The 13877-nt window shown below is 42.5% G+C and overlaps 1 protein-coding gene across 6 annotated transcripts in view; it reads left to right on the top strand.

Annotated features, from left to right (window-relative positions):
* The window catches only part of palld (palladin, cytoskeletal associated protein), a 43273-nt gene extending 30031 nt beyond the window's left edge, over nucleotides 1-13242 (top strand). For 5 of the 6 annotated variants that reach the window (XM_031753698.2, XM_031753696.2, XM_031753701.2 and 2 more), the window contains 12 exons: nucleotides 443-1132; nucleotides 1992-2136; nucleotides 2437-2538; nucleotides 3919-3957; nucleotides 4938-5159; nucleotides 6138-6287; nucleotides 6553-6641; nucleotides 7730-7862; nucleotides 10576-10783; nucleotides 10999-11164; nucleotides 11483-11616; nucleotides 11706-13242. In XM_031753698.2, coding sequence (XP_031609558.2) covers nucleotides 443-1132; nucleotides 1992-2136; nucleotides 2437-2538; nucleotides 3919-3957; nucleotides 4938-5159; nucleotides 6138-6287; nucleotides 6553-6641; nucleotides 7730-7862; nucleotides 10576-10783; nucleotides 10999-11164; nucleotides 11483-11616; nucleotides 11706-11866 — 2239 coding nt within the window. In that variant the 3' untranslated portion in view covers nucleotides 11867-13242. The remainder of the gene's footprint in view (nucleotides 1-442; nucleotides 1133-1991; nucleotides 2137-2436; nucleotides 2539-3918; nucleotides 3958-4937; nucleotides 5160-6137; nucleotides 6288-6552; nucleotides 6642-7729; nucleotides 7863-10575; nucleotides 10784-10998; nucleotides 11165-11482; nucleotides 11617-11705) is intronic. The other variant, XM_031753700.2, reaches the window with a different exon arrangement.
* Nucleotides 13243-13877: the final 635 nt, after the last annotated feature.

Here is a 13877-nt window from a genome sequence, read left to right as displayed (position 1 = left end):
GTGCAGTGGTTTCCTCCCAGAAGTTGCACACATACCAACACTTTGCCCAAGCCTCTGGCCTGACAAGCTGTCACCTTCAGAGCAGAGGAAAAACAGTTCACACAGTTCGACTCCTGCTGACAACTGTCAGGCTGACGGCCGAGTGCTGATGTCATCCTGAAAATGCTTTGCGTCTTTAATAATTTACATCTTAGCTAACTTCACTTGACTTTCCAAACACTTTGACTCTCCATTGATGATGTTCACATCTGGCCTCCAACCTTCCTGCCAGTTGTGTTCTGACTACAGTTGGATTGAGACCAGACTATTGTGTCATGCATAAACTAAAAACAGATGATTTTGTAACATTTTTACTGTTACCTTGTTATCATCTGCCCCTCAGGTTTTTTGTTTGTTTTTTTAAATGAAACTTTATTTTCTGATGACTGGTTGTTCTTCACAGGAACGCGGCACAGCTGAAGCAGCTGCAGGACCAGATTCTGTTGGAGCAGCAGGAAGCAGCCAACTGGCAGCAGCAGCAGCTGGAGCAGCAGAATCAGGAAGTCCCACCTCCACCTCTGCAGCCACTTCAGGAAGTATCTCCACCTGCTCCTCCATCCCCACCTCTCCCACCTCCTCCCTCCTTCCAGGAGTTGGAGAACAGCACAGCCATGCAAGCCAGCACATTCAACTATGCCCGGCCCAAGCAGTTCATTGCTGCGCAGAGCCCCGGTGGGGCAGGCTACGTCACCCAGTCCTCTGGCTCCTCTGGATCCAGCCTGTCATCCCCTCTGTCTCCACCCACCTCACACAAGCCCTTCAGCAGGGTCACCATGCCCACCTTCACCAAGGCGGGCAGCCTCGAGTCCCCAAGCTCTCCTTCCTTCCCTCCTCCACCTCCGCCTTTCCTCAGCTCCAGCAGCCTGTCCTCTCCATCAGGTCCCGCCCAAGACTTTCCTCCTCCCCCTCCACCTCCACCTCCCCCTCCACCCATAGCCACATCTCCAGCATACTCAGATATGTCTTCGCCTTTCTCTTCCGTCCCTCCATCTCCTGCCTCCAGCTACCTTTCCTCAGTGTTGCCCTCCACACCTTCCACACCTGGCAGCCCCACAGTCAACGCCATGGGTCTTCCTAAAGGCAACGGGACTGTGTAAGTGACATTCAAATACGCTTTTAACCACAGATCTTTTTTTTTTACAGTCTGTCAGCAGCATCAGGCCAGCACAGTCTGTGTGTCAGGCACTAACTACTGGCAGCTGAGTGCAGAATGTCTGCTGCTGGATGGAAGATGACATGTTTAAATTTTTTTGCAGCATGTTTACAGGAAAATGCCAACTAGAGACCCCACACACATAAACAAAAGTTGCTCAAAAGGTGCAAGGCCCTCACCCCAATCAGAGAAAAAAATATACACAAAGTCCTCGAGACGGAAAGTTGTGTTGAAATTAATATAAACAATAACGTTAGCATATATTTAAAAAAATCTATCACTCTGCAGAGTATCCAGCTGATTTTGCACTCTGCTTATTGAGTTAGCTGATAAAAATCTGTTTGTGTGTAGATAATCCTCGTCTGATGGCGTCCCTGAAGGGAGTAATTTTTTTTTCCTTCCATCAAGGACATTCCACCTTTTAGCTCTTTGCCAGTAAATTTTCATCACTCCCGAACTCCCCCTGCTATTCCTGGCATTCCTGCTGCACTTGTGAGAGATAAGAAGACACGCTGCGGAATGGTATAGCTAGACATGTCCAGATAAGGGTTCAAGTTAGAAAGCAAGCGGGGCAGCCATGGAGGAAAGAGGTGCTGAGATTATGTGAGTCACACAGTGACAGGGGGCCAGACCCTATATAGATCTCAGTCACATACATGCTGTTCAAAACTTCTGTTTACGAGGGGCTTAAAAGGAAGGGGAAGGGGGATATAACAGTTTGTTTCAGACAGTGAAATAATACCAAGTCCTACTATATAATAAATAAAGGTTATTTTGAACTTTTTTGTCCCTCTTTTAGCAAAGCATTTCCAAGGAAGTCCTCTGTCACCAAGACGCCACGCATCGCCTCCGACTCAGACATTCAGGGATCCAAGGATGCGGTCATCCAGGATTTGGAGAGAAAACTGCGCTTCAAAGAGGAGCGCATCAGCAATGGTCAACAGGTATGTGTTTGTATGTGTGTGAGTGTGTGAAATACTGAACAGTGTGTTTGCAGACAGTTACTGAATGAGCTTGTTCAGTAACCATTAACACGGAATAACAAGCGTCCCAACATATCCATCCAATAAAAAATTCAAAGAGCGTTTGGTTCATGCACCCTCAAGGAAATTCATTATGTTTTCTCCACATATAATTGATCCCTTATTAACAGAAGGCTTAGATACAAATGATGCTGTGTAAAAGTGTGTGTTTTTCTAACTCGCACACTAACCCGCACTGACCCCATTAATCACTGCTTCCAGAGGTTAACCTATGAGGAGAAGATGGCTCGCAGACTCCTGGGTGCTGACAACGCAGCCACGGTCTTAAACACACAGGACACAGAGGAGGAGTCAGTCACACAGGTACGGCAGCTCTTTATCAGGATCCACACACCTGGAGGGAGGAACAAAACAGCACATGCACAAACCTGAAATCACACAGGCATGAAAACGTTTTACCAGCATATCTACTCCGGCACAAATCCCCCTGCTGCATGCATGCCACACATGCACCTCTCTGTGTGTCCACTGATACTTCGCTGGTGTCATTCCTATCTCATGATCACTGGCTTTCCTCCACCCCAAGCCACTGTAAACACTGCTGAGTGCACGTTATGAAAGCAGGGTGTAAACACTGCAAAGTCCTCCAGAGCCCTCCATAAAAAGCTCTGTTTATGCAAACTCCTAGAACCAAGTGTTGCTGCAAACATGTTGTTCAAAGGCTCTCTTAGACACCAAATAGTCACTTTGGAAACACAGAAAAGACACACAACATCCCTGCAGAGCTGGTTATGAATTTCAAAGACAAAGAAAGAGAAATTAAAGTTTTAATTAGTTTTTTAGATGTTTCAGTTTATTTCAATAACATTTTAGGCTGGGATAGTCAATAATAATGTCAAATCAGATTATATGGAGACATCACAGTGATGCATTATCATCCTTCAGCAACATGCACACATAGGTCGCCAGTAAACATCCCCATATCACATCTTGTGTCCACAATGTCAGAGTTAGCACTCTGCCACCCCTATGTGCTAATACCTCTTTGTATGAGGAGCAACTCAACTGATTAGACCAATACAGCTAGTTTGCATGGCGAAGCTTGCAAAGTCATCAGCACCAGTGCATTATGCCACTTTGTATTTGATAAAGTGTCTTGCATGTGTTTGTATTTTTTTTTTTTCTTTTGAGAGCAGGTAAGTTTGAACATGCACACAAACCAGACTATAAGAGATGGACGTAGACTATATGGAAGTAGCTCAAACTGACATTACTTAACGTCCAGCAGGGGGCGCTTTATCTGGTTGGAAATAAAAGGTCAGATCTTTAGAAGTCTATGAGAAAATGACCCTTCTTTTCCAATCATCTGTGTCCCCAGTAGACACTTTTCTGATTGATTTATGGTCTCAATAACTAGTTTAAAGTCTCTTTTAATACAGCATGATGTTTATTTTCTAAATTTTATCCAGATTTTTATTCGAATAAGCAGTAAAATATACTTAGTAGTAACTGACAATTTGCTAGTGTCCTCAGTTTTTTATTTAGATAGATTCGCTTATTAAAATAAGTAATGATGATGGCCCCCAAACTGGAATCCACAAACCAGTGGTTCACATCACCGTGGCTACTTCCATCTTTTATATAAAGAATTTAGCAACAGCAAACTTTAAAACACAACTGTTTCTTGCCCTGTTTAATCCATCATGACAGACACACAAACAAAGCCTCTTTTTCTCCCAACAGGAAGACAAATCATCTGATAGAGACTCTTACCCTGAAAAGGTTATTGACACCTTCTCCTGGTTTTTCTTTCACTCTAAAATATCACTGTGTCAAGCTATGCACACAAAAATCATAAACGTGTACACTTTAACTGAAGCGGGATCAGGTGTGGTAGTTATCTCATTAGGAAACAAGTGTTATAGAAAGGATACAGGGGGATACAGGGATACAGAATTTGTTACTGATCACTCAGCTTTTATATCCACTGGTCGCTTTTTGCGGTTGGTTTGCAAATATTCACAAAAGAAGAGTGTTTAGTGTTTGTCCTTATATGCACCTTTTACTGCCTATTTTTATTTAATGTGCAATATAAAGTTTAGATACTAAAGCATGTTGAGAGCTTAATTGCAACATAATCAGCAGATTTGGTTCTACCACATATGTTTGTCCTCACTTTGCTGCCATCACAAAGTGCATGCTGTAGTTTTAGGCCACATCTTTACTATTTTTGAAGGCAATCTTACTTTGAAAGATTTTAACATGGAACCAGCCGCCTCGGTATTATTACTGGATAATAGCTCGCCAGTTCAGGACTTCTGTAATTGCTGTGATCCTAAGCAGCACAGCGAGTTCAGGAGGATATATGCTGGCTCTGCAGCTGTGCCCAGAGGCCTGTCATTATCTGTGTGATGTGTCATCACAGCAAGTTGCTCTGCAGATGTTCTCCACTGCCTCCTCAGAGTTTCAGCGCTGAAAGATTGATGAAGATGATGAGATAGAGGAGTGCCTCATGTGGGTAAAGACAGTTAGGAAATTGGGAGAAAGTTGGTAGTTTCAGTAACCTTGAAGACAGTTTTATGAGTTTGTAAAAAGTTAAAATTGGGCAAAATGGGTTGTATCGATAGCTGTCCTCACGCTTTTAAATGCACTTGCACTCGCCATGGGTTCACACAAACCACTCACTCTCTCTCACTAATGTAGTGTTTTTGCTGCAGAGTTTGTCTAAATCTATTTTTTGTCTCTCTTTTTTACTTATTTAGGAATACAAAGTGTCGAGCTTTGAGCAGCGTCTGATCAGTGAGATCGAGTACCGTTTGGAGCGTTCTCCAGTGGAGGAATCGGACGATGACGTGGAGCACGATGAGAACTCTGCTGGCCGAGGGGTGGCACCATCTTTTGACCAGAAACTCAAACACTACAAAGTCTTTGAGGGCATGCCAGTCACCTTCTCCTGCAAGCTCAAAGGAGACCCCAAACCAAAGGTGAGAGAGTCTACGTCGAATTTAAAGAACGTCAACACACTTAAACGCAGCTGGGGTGATTCATTTAATGTTATTCTGAAGCATTTATTAAGGTTCAAATTCCTGGCTTGAGGGGGTTCCTGATATGTGATGGTGCTGATGGAAAGTGTATATACTGTACATTTATTGTACACTGGGATAAGGAGAGGCTCTTTGCGGGAATACACTCTGGGACTAACTGGCTGGTTGGCTCTGTGTATATTAATCAGATTGTGTTGACAGGTTTAACGGAAAAAGATAAGAAATGAGATACGGGCCAAATATTCATGGAGTATTACCTTTCATTCATCCATCCATCCTGTTCTGCTTAGTTAAGACCAGGTGGCAGGGAGCAGTAGCCCAAGATGAGATGTCTAAACCTATCTCTCCTCAGCTTGTTTTTGGTAGAATGCGACCTAAAAACCCCGAATTCGATAGATGAACCAATCAACTGCCTCCTTTTGATATGGTAGAGCAGCATCTCTACTATAGAGTTCCTCCAGTCTTAAATGAGCCCATTCGCCCTTTACAGGAATAGCTTTTCTGCCACTTGTAGCCACGATCTCATTCTTTAAGTCATTACCCATTTATGATTACAGGTGAGGACTGGGGCAAAGCTTCTCCAGTAAATCTAAAGCAATGCCTTTAATCTGTCTGTCAATCTCCAGCTCTCCTCCCCTGTCTTTTCTGGCTGAGAACAATGGCCCTAGAAGTTTGGCTTTTCATCCTAGCCACTGTGCTTGCCCAACAGGATCATATCATCTTTAAATAACAAAGACGTGATGCCAAGTTATGAACAGAACTTGAGTCCAATGCCCACCTGGAGTCAGTCTGCCTTCTTCCCATCAATATAAACCAAGTATTGCTAGGGGGAAAAAGTGATTTGTTTGCGATGTTAGTGCCAAAGTCAGTCCATGAAAAACATAACTTGTCTGATAATTGTATAATCTTGTGCTGCAGATCTACTGGTTTAAAGATGGTAAGCAGATCTCTAAGAGGAGCGAGCACTACAGGATCAGCCGAGATCCTGATGGAACCTGCTCCCTGCACACTGCTGCAGCCTCACTGGATGACGACGGCAACTACACCATCTTGGCAGGCAACCCTGAGGTGAGCTGAAAAAACAATGCAAACACCTACGTTTGTCTGCCTGTCTGATATGTCACCACTCGTAAAAATAATGTTCTCTGGCTTGAACGGAAAGAGGGGGTTGAATGAGACAGGAAAACCCTGAAGAGGTTCAAAAGTTTATGTTGAACAGGCCCTTGAACTGTCTTTTCCAGCTCTAACACTCACATTTCATTTCCTCCTCTCAGTCTGACTTGCTGCTCCTGGCGTTTTATCACCTCATAAGTTCCCTCTCTTCCTCTCTCAGGGCAGGGTGAGCTGCACTGGCAGGATGATGGTCCAGGCGGTGAATCAGCGAGGTCGCAGCCAGCGCTCAGCACCTGGACACATGCGCAGGTGAGGCTGGCAGCAGATGGAGAGAAGACAAACAAAATCTCCGGCTGGCGCGTGTGTTGCAGGCTGTTCACCATCTGCACGTGCTTCTGTGCTCGCTCACACATTTCCGCACGGATTCAAAACAGTCCAAGAAGCTTCTATTTAAGCAAATGTTTGCCGTGAGCTGAATCCCACTGTTCGGGGGAGAAAAGCTCAGTGTTAATGAGAGGGAACACCTGTTAGCATGGCTCTGTTTTTCATTGCTCTAATGATCTTGTATATGCAGTGTGCAGTCATGCAAGGCCAGATATTGAAAAATGCACTGATGATCGCAGACATTCTGATGGTCGCTTACAGAACATAAAAAACACCTGTAATCTGTTATCAAGATGAACACACCCTGATTAAATTAGAGCTTAAGGATGTTTTGAGCGAGGAGAGAGATCCAGATAACAATCAGTGTCTCCTGCTTTCTCTCCTTGGCTGATATCCAGGCAGTGTGGTGATGTCACTGCTTTTTCAGGGTATAGTCATAAGAACATCTCCAGGTCCTGTCCTGCTGCACATGTCAAAAAACAGGAAGTGGAAGTAGGGGAAAGAGAACTGGAGGGTTTTTTAACCCTTTAAACCCTAACCCGTCACCGGTGACTGTTAGCATTTTTAGCAACTCCAGTCCTCGAGGGCTAGTGTCCTGCAGGTTTTAGATCTCACCCTGGGTCAACACACCTGAATCAAATGATTAGCTCATTACCAGGCCTCTGGAGAACTTCAAGACATGTTGAGGTAATTTAGCCATTTAAATCAGCTGTGTTAGATCAAGGACGCATCTAAAACCTGCAGGACACTGGCCCATGAGGCCTGGAGTTGCCTTCCCCTGGTTTAAAGGGTAAATTAGGTCACGCTTTAAAGGGTTAAAGTATTCTACTCTTTCTGACAGGGGGATTTCATACCTACGATTTTATGTGCTTCCCCGTGTAGCCTTAGTTGAGAGTTTAACAGTCAGCAAATAAAAACTAAAAGTTTGTTCTTTTCCAAAACATCTCATTAATTCAGAGCTTAAATTTTAATCCCAGAAACCCTTTGTCTGTCTGTCTGTCTCTCTCTGTCAGGCCCAGGTCCAGGTCTAGAGACAGCGGTGATGAGAACGATAACATCCAAGAGCGTCACTTCCGCCCCCACTTCCTGCAGGCGCCTGGTGACCTCATTGTTCAGGAAGGCCGTCTGTGTCGAATGGACTGCAAGGTAAATACACACCTCTAGTGTAACATGTGCCAGCATGGGTGTACACAGTGATAAAACAGAGGAAGGAAGGAACTGTGGTTGTACTGTGGTTGCTCAGTCATTTAATAACAATATTAAAAACACCTATACAGCACTTTTTAACAGTGTTACAAAATGTTTCACAATTAGAACTTCTTGCATTACATAAACAAGCATACATATACCAACGTGCTGTGCATACAGCTTTAATTATTGTAGGAGGTCAAATGGATGAAATGGTCCAAATCTGGAAGCATCGAGTTTTTCCACAGTGTTTGGACTGATGTGATGTAATAGCACATGGCAGGTTTTATTAGTGGCAGCCTGATTCTCTTTGCAGTTCTGTTTTGAGAAAGGTCCTCCCTGTTAAAACTGTTAATATTTGGCTAGCACTGCCGCCAGACAGAAACAGTCCTGATTTCAGAACTTTCTATGTGGAGTTTGCACTCCCTGTTTTTACCCAGTTTTTCTTCAGGCACTCAAAAACAACAAGGTTGATGGCCTGGCACACTCTTACAAAAGAAGTTTCTAATATCAAAAGCTGCACATGGTTGAAAAAGTAATTTCGATAACTATTTTTTTTATCTTTTGTAAATATAGTCATAACTTTTTATGTATTAATGTGGCATTGCTGCATTATATTTACATAAGGAAACTGGAAGACCCAATAATAGGCAAACCCAGGTACCAGTGAATGTTTGGCCTAAATTTGGTCCAAATCTACAGTTATTGGTCTACTTTTGGCCTAGATGGACGGACATTAGCTGAACTCCGGCACAGACCCCTCTTATATGGGCCATATATCAGTTGTACTGTAGCATTAGGGCCACATCTGGCACACAAAAACATCTGGGAAGTGCTACACAAATAAACTAGACAAAGGAGGGAGTGTTTATGAAAAGTCTTACCTATTTGTTAAAAAATGTGCCTTTTGAGTGACATTTAAAATAAACCACAGAATCAACTAATATGATCAAGTCAGGTAGCCTGTTCCAAAGTTTATCTCCTTCAGCCTAAAAAAGAGGCAAGAATGGGTTTTTATGTGATTACTGCTAATATTTCTCAGCAACCTATTGCTGCTTTTTGGAGCAGTTAAAGACAAGAAAACAATAATCTTAAAATTATCTTAATGGGATAGTTTCAAAATAGAGAGATTCAAAATTTAACTGCTGGTCAGAACAATAAAAAGATCCTTAGTGGTGAACGTGCCAGTGAGGAGTGCAATGTAATGACTGACCTTGTTAGCAAAATAAGTTTGGGGCAGTGACAAGGAGATGAAGAGTAAAAGAAGCTAAACAGTCATTAAGAATGTTGGGTTTAATGGATAGTGATGGTTAAGAATGAATTGTGAATGTTTAATTGCAGGTAAAATTAGCTACACTGTATCACTTTGGTGCTTTCACTGGGGAATTATTCAAGTGAGCAGTATAGTTTTTGATCAACAATTAGAAAAAGGGAGTTGGTTTTGAGATGCTGCGTTTTTGATGGAAAAAAGAAGAAAAAACAAATTATAGACCCTTTTTGTGTTTTGGGTTTGTGTTTTTTCTTTGGTTGAGTATGGCGTGTCAAGCTATGAACTTTAATGTGCCTGTGGTTTCAACTCTTTGTTACAGTGTAACAACCTGTCATTTTAACTTTAACCCTACTTACCAAGCCATTGCTTTGATTTAACCTGCTGTGCTTATTGAATAGACTGCAGGTGAACACACTATCGCTGCTATTCTTTGATAAACCAGAGAGTCTAAAATAAGTGAGACGTGACTAGAAAGAAAGATGCCCGCACCAAAGGGAATATGTTAATCATAGTAATAGAGAAAAAACCATTTCAAATCCACCCTTTAATTCAGCGTCTGTATTGCTTTCAGGGAGGCTCCATGTCAGTGCTGCCAAGGAAGCATTTCCCTTTCCATGCATTCCAGTTCCTTTAGTGAATATAAAAACTGGCGCAGACGAGATTTTTCATCACTTTATGAATGTAAAAAGAGAGGACACAGACAGAGAGGACACACAGGTGTCATTTTTCAGGGATTAAGTGGGATCAGGTTTTTCTACAATTATTTCCCCTTACACCGTTCCCACCACCCGTGCTCGTTTTCTTTCATCATCCCCTCCATCTTCACCTCGTCTCCCTGCGGCCTGAGGCACTGAGGAACCTCTTTGAAAAGCTGGTGCATGTAATAAAATAAAGCAGACCCACAATTAACTCTCTATAAAAAGGCTGTCTTTTTGTGCCTTTCAGAAATAAACCGAGAGTCTCCATTCCTTCTGAGCTCTTAATGTCGAAGATATTTATAGCAAATATCTATTTGCAGGTCATTTGAGGCTTTCTAGATTTTCCGTTCTTAAAATGTCTCAACTTCTAAACGCGCACTGGTCTCCTTCCAGAAGTGCTTATCACTGCTTAGTCTGCTGTTTTGTGAGAATGTGAACATTGTAATAGTGGCACATTTTCCATGTGGGCCAGAGGCAGCAGAGCAGGTCTTGGGTTTCTCTGCAAAGAGAAACATGTCTTCTCCGAGTCCAGTTTATTCCCATGACAAATCATGCAGGTGACCAGTCTCCCCCAGACAAACAAAGATTAACTAAACTGTTTTCATACTCCCAATAAACACGAACATGTGGATAACAATCAAATTCTTCCAACAAAAACAAGCACAAACGATGTAATGTCTTCTGTGTTTTTCCCCTCCTGTAGGTGAGCGGCCTACCCACTCCTGACCTCATTTGGCAGTTGAACGGACAGACTATCCGCCCTGATTCTGCCCATAAGATGCTGGTGAGAGAAAACGGCGTGCACTCGTTGGTCATCGAGCCTGTGACCAGCCGCGACGCAGGCATCTACACCTGCATCGCCAGCAACAGAGCCGGCCAGAACTCTTTCAACCTGGAACTCATCGTTGCAGGTAAACAGAACGATCAGCACGAACAGAGACTTTTTTTTTAATGGGGTGGCATTTGAGGGACTCATGGGAAATCGGACCGTTCTAGGATTAATAACGTCTAAATGAAACCAGTTGGAAACTACCTTTAACTGTGAATGGCTTCCATAAACATCCAGCAGGAGATGTTGCTGTCCTGGTCCATTAGTGCGTCTAAGTAACACCTTCTATCTCCTTAGCCAAAGAGATGCACAAGGCCCCTTCGTTCATCGAGAAACTGCAGAACACGAGCGTCGCAGAGGGTCATCCTGTGCGACTGGAGTGCCGTGTGACGGGGGTTCCCTATCCGCAGATCTTCTGGAAGAGGGAGAATGAGTCTTTCACTCACAACACAGACAGAATCAGGTAAACAGGAATAAGTAAACCAAACTGTGGTTTGGTGACTTTGCCCTAAAATGAGATTTAGAAAGCATTTTTCCCCAGTAAGTTATACAAGCCCTAATCATGTGCACACAGTTTCAATAACATTTTCAATCCAGAGGACTAGGGCGATCACACCATCACAGCACCAACACATGCGATGACAATTAATATTATAGATACAGTACGCCAAGAAAAACAATATTTAAATATTACCTACATTTCATGTAAGTGTCCTGTCTCTGACGTCTGATGTATATCAGTTATCTGATGTATTTCAATGCTCTTTCTCCTCTTTCCCAGCATGCACCAGGACAACTGTGGCTACCTATGTATGATCATCCAGCCAGCTTTGAAAGAAGATGCCGGCTGGTACACCGTGTCAGCCAAGAATGACGCCGGCATCGTATCCAGCACCGCTCGGCTTGATGTCCACAGTAAGTCCAAGCTATCACACACTTCTCCCTGAATCCAGCATTTCTTTTCTTTTATACAAACTATTTAAATACTTCTATTCCTTCTTTAGCTCAATGGCAGCAGCCTAACCTCCCAAAGCCCAAAAAGGTGCGTCCCTCCACCAGCCGCTACGCAGCACTGACAGAGAGAGGCCTGGATGTGAAGGCGGCCTTCTTCCCCGACTCCAGCCCAGTGCAGCCCGGAGGCCTGGTGGAAAGTGACGACCTGTAGAGACGAGTCAGAGGTGTGAGGATTACCCAGAAAAGCCAGAAAGCTGCCTGTGATCCCGGCACTCCTAACGAGGAGAGGCAGAGTATATTCTTGTCCACCACCAATGAACTGCAGATACTGAATTTAAGCGTGGGTGGGCAAAGTGAGAAGGTGTTGCCACGTTTCTTTGTTCTAAATAGGATGACACAACACTAATGCATTTCAGAATTCATCAAGTTGTTTCCCCAAGTTTCATTTTATTAACTGGATCTGGAAGTGATTGAGGTGTTTACCACAAGAAAAGACTGTTCAGTGTATGCCTGACTCTGTTTTCCCCTTTAAAGTGCCTTTTTCTTTCTGTAAAGATACAAAAAATGAAACCAAATCACTATGCATGTTCAAGTGGTGCCATTTGCAATTCACCAACTAATACTGTATTTATAAGTAGCAATCACACCAGCTGAGGAAACGAGACTGAATGATTCAAAGCATCGTAGCTTGGACGAAGGAGATCACCGACTTTTATTGTGAGGGCTTATGTAGCACAGTGCAGATAGTTAAAGCATCATACAATCTGTGCTTTTAGGTTGTAGATCAGATACTGGACAAGGCCGGACCTTACAAACGGTGTTTTTTGTTGTTGTTTTGTTTTGTTTTTGGGGGGCAGGTTTGGTTAAAAGGATGTGTATGTGCAGCAGACCTTAAGGAAAGTTTGTTTTAACAAGAGAAGATGGCAGTAAAAGCAAGTCAGTGGAGGGATGTGAAGTGTAATACTGAAAAACTGAAATGATGGTGGGTTATTTAGGTGATTACTTTTTCTTCTTCTTTGATTTTTTTCTTTCTTTTTTTTTTGAAGTGTGATTGAAATGTTCTCACTTAAGAGAGGGTGCTGTGAAGGGTTTCAGTGTTTTTCGTCACACACATCACAGATTGTCCATTTTATTTTTGTATGGAAAAAAAAAATACTATTTACTTTCCAAAGCAATCTTAACATAAATTATATTTGCAACCTTCAGTTCACCGATAAAACAATCCTGTCTATCATGAAGTTTTATAAATATATTTACTGCCTTAAATCACTTAATGCAAACAGTTTCTTTGCATGTTTTTTTGGACACTTGTACAGTGCCAAGTAACTTTTACTAGGATGCATTTAAAAAAAACAGCTTCTTTCCTTCAGTATTCATGGGTAATAAACACTCAACATTAAGAAAACAACAGCAAAGCATATTTATATCTACGATTTGCGTCTCCTTTATGGGCATCTTTTTTCTGAGCTTCGGTCAGCTGACACTTTGTGTTTGCACATTTCTATGCCAATCAATGCCTGTATATGGATTGTTCTCCTGATACTATTTTAGGTTATAAAATGTTAATAAAAAACTCAAACTCTTCAGGCACAGTGTGAATGTTTTTGTGGACTGGTAGGCTTCCCATAAAACAATAAAAGGATGCCAAAAGGCATATTATCGGTCACAGGAAATGCCACTTGTGCTAAAAATGTTAAAAAGCTATAAAGTCGAGCAGTGCTTCGGCACAGTGATTCCCAACAAGGGGTACATGTACTGTGCAAAAGTCTCAAGCCACCCCTCAGTTCTTTTTACTTTGCTTCTTTGGAGCCAGACGTTCCTGCAATTTTTTAAAGTGGTCTTGAGCAACAGCTCGCCAGGGTTTCTGGGGAACTATTGCTCAAGTAAAAACGTCTTTGTTTTGTAGATAAAGTACAACATGTTCATTCAAGCGTTCTGCCTTAATCTACTCACCCTATTACTGATTTTTCTTATTTTGTAAATCTGGATTATTTTTGTCCTTTTCTGCAAAGTTTCACTGATTTCAGCAGCAAAATGTAACTATTTTATATACTTTTCATGTCACTGCGACTCTCGTGTGGCCTGATATTATTATTCATGTTAATCGGTTCTGTTCACACCTACAAGCATGATATTGTTCAACCCAACCCTTGCTGTAAAACCTCAAATCTAACCTGGATTTATCCTTACCTGGAAGGTTATAGCTAAGGATAAGCCCAGGT

This window comes from Oreochromis aureus, linkage group 23 (assembly GCF_013358895.1).
Source record: "Oreochromis aureus strain Israel breed Guangdong linkage group 23, ZZ_aureus, whole genome shotgun sequence".
Lineage (NCBI taxonomy): Eukaryota > Metazoa > Chordata > Actinopteri > Cichliformes > Cichlidae > Oreochromis > Oreochromis aureus.
Note: the sequence above shows the minus strand (reverse complement) of the source record. Positions and strands in the feature narration are given on the sequence as shown.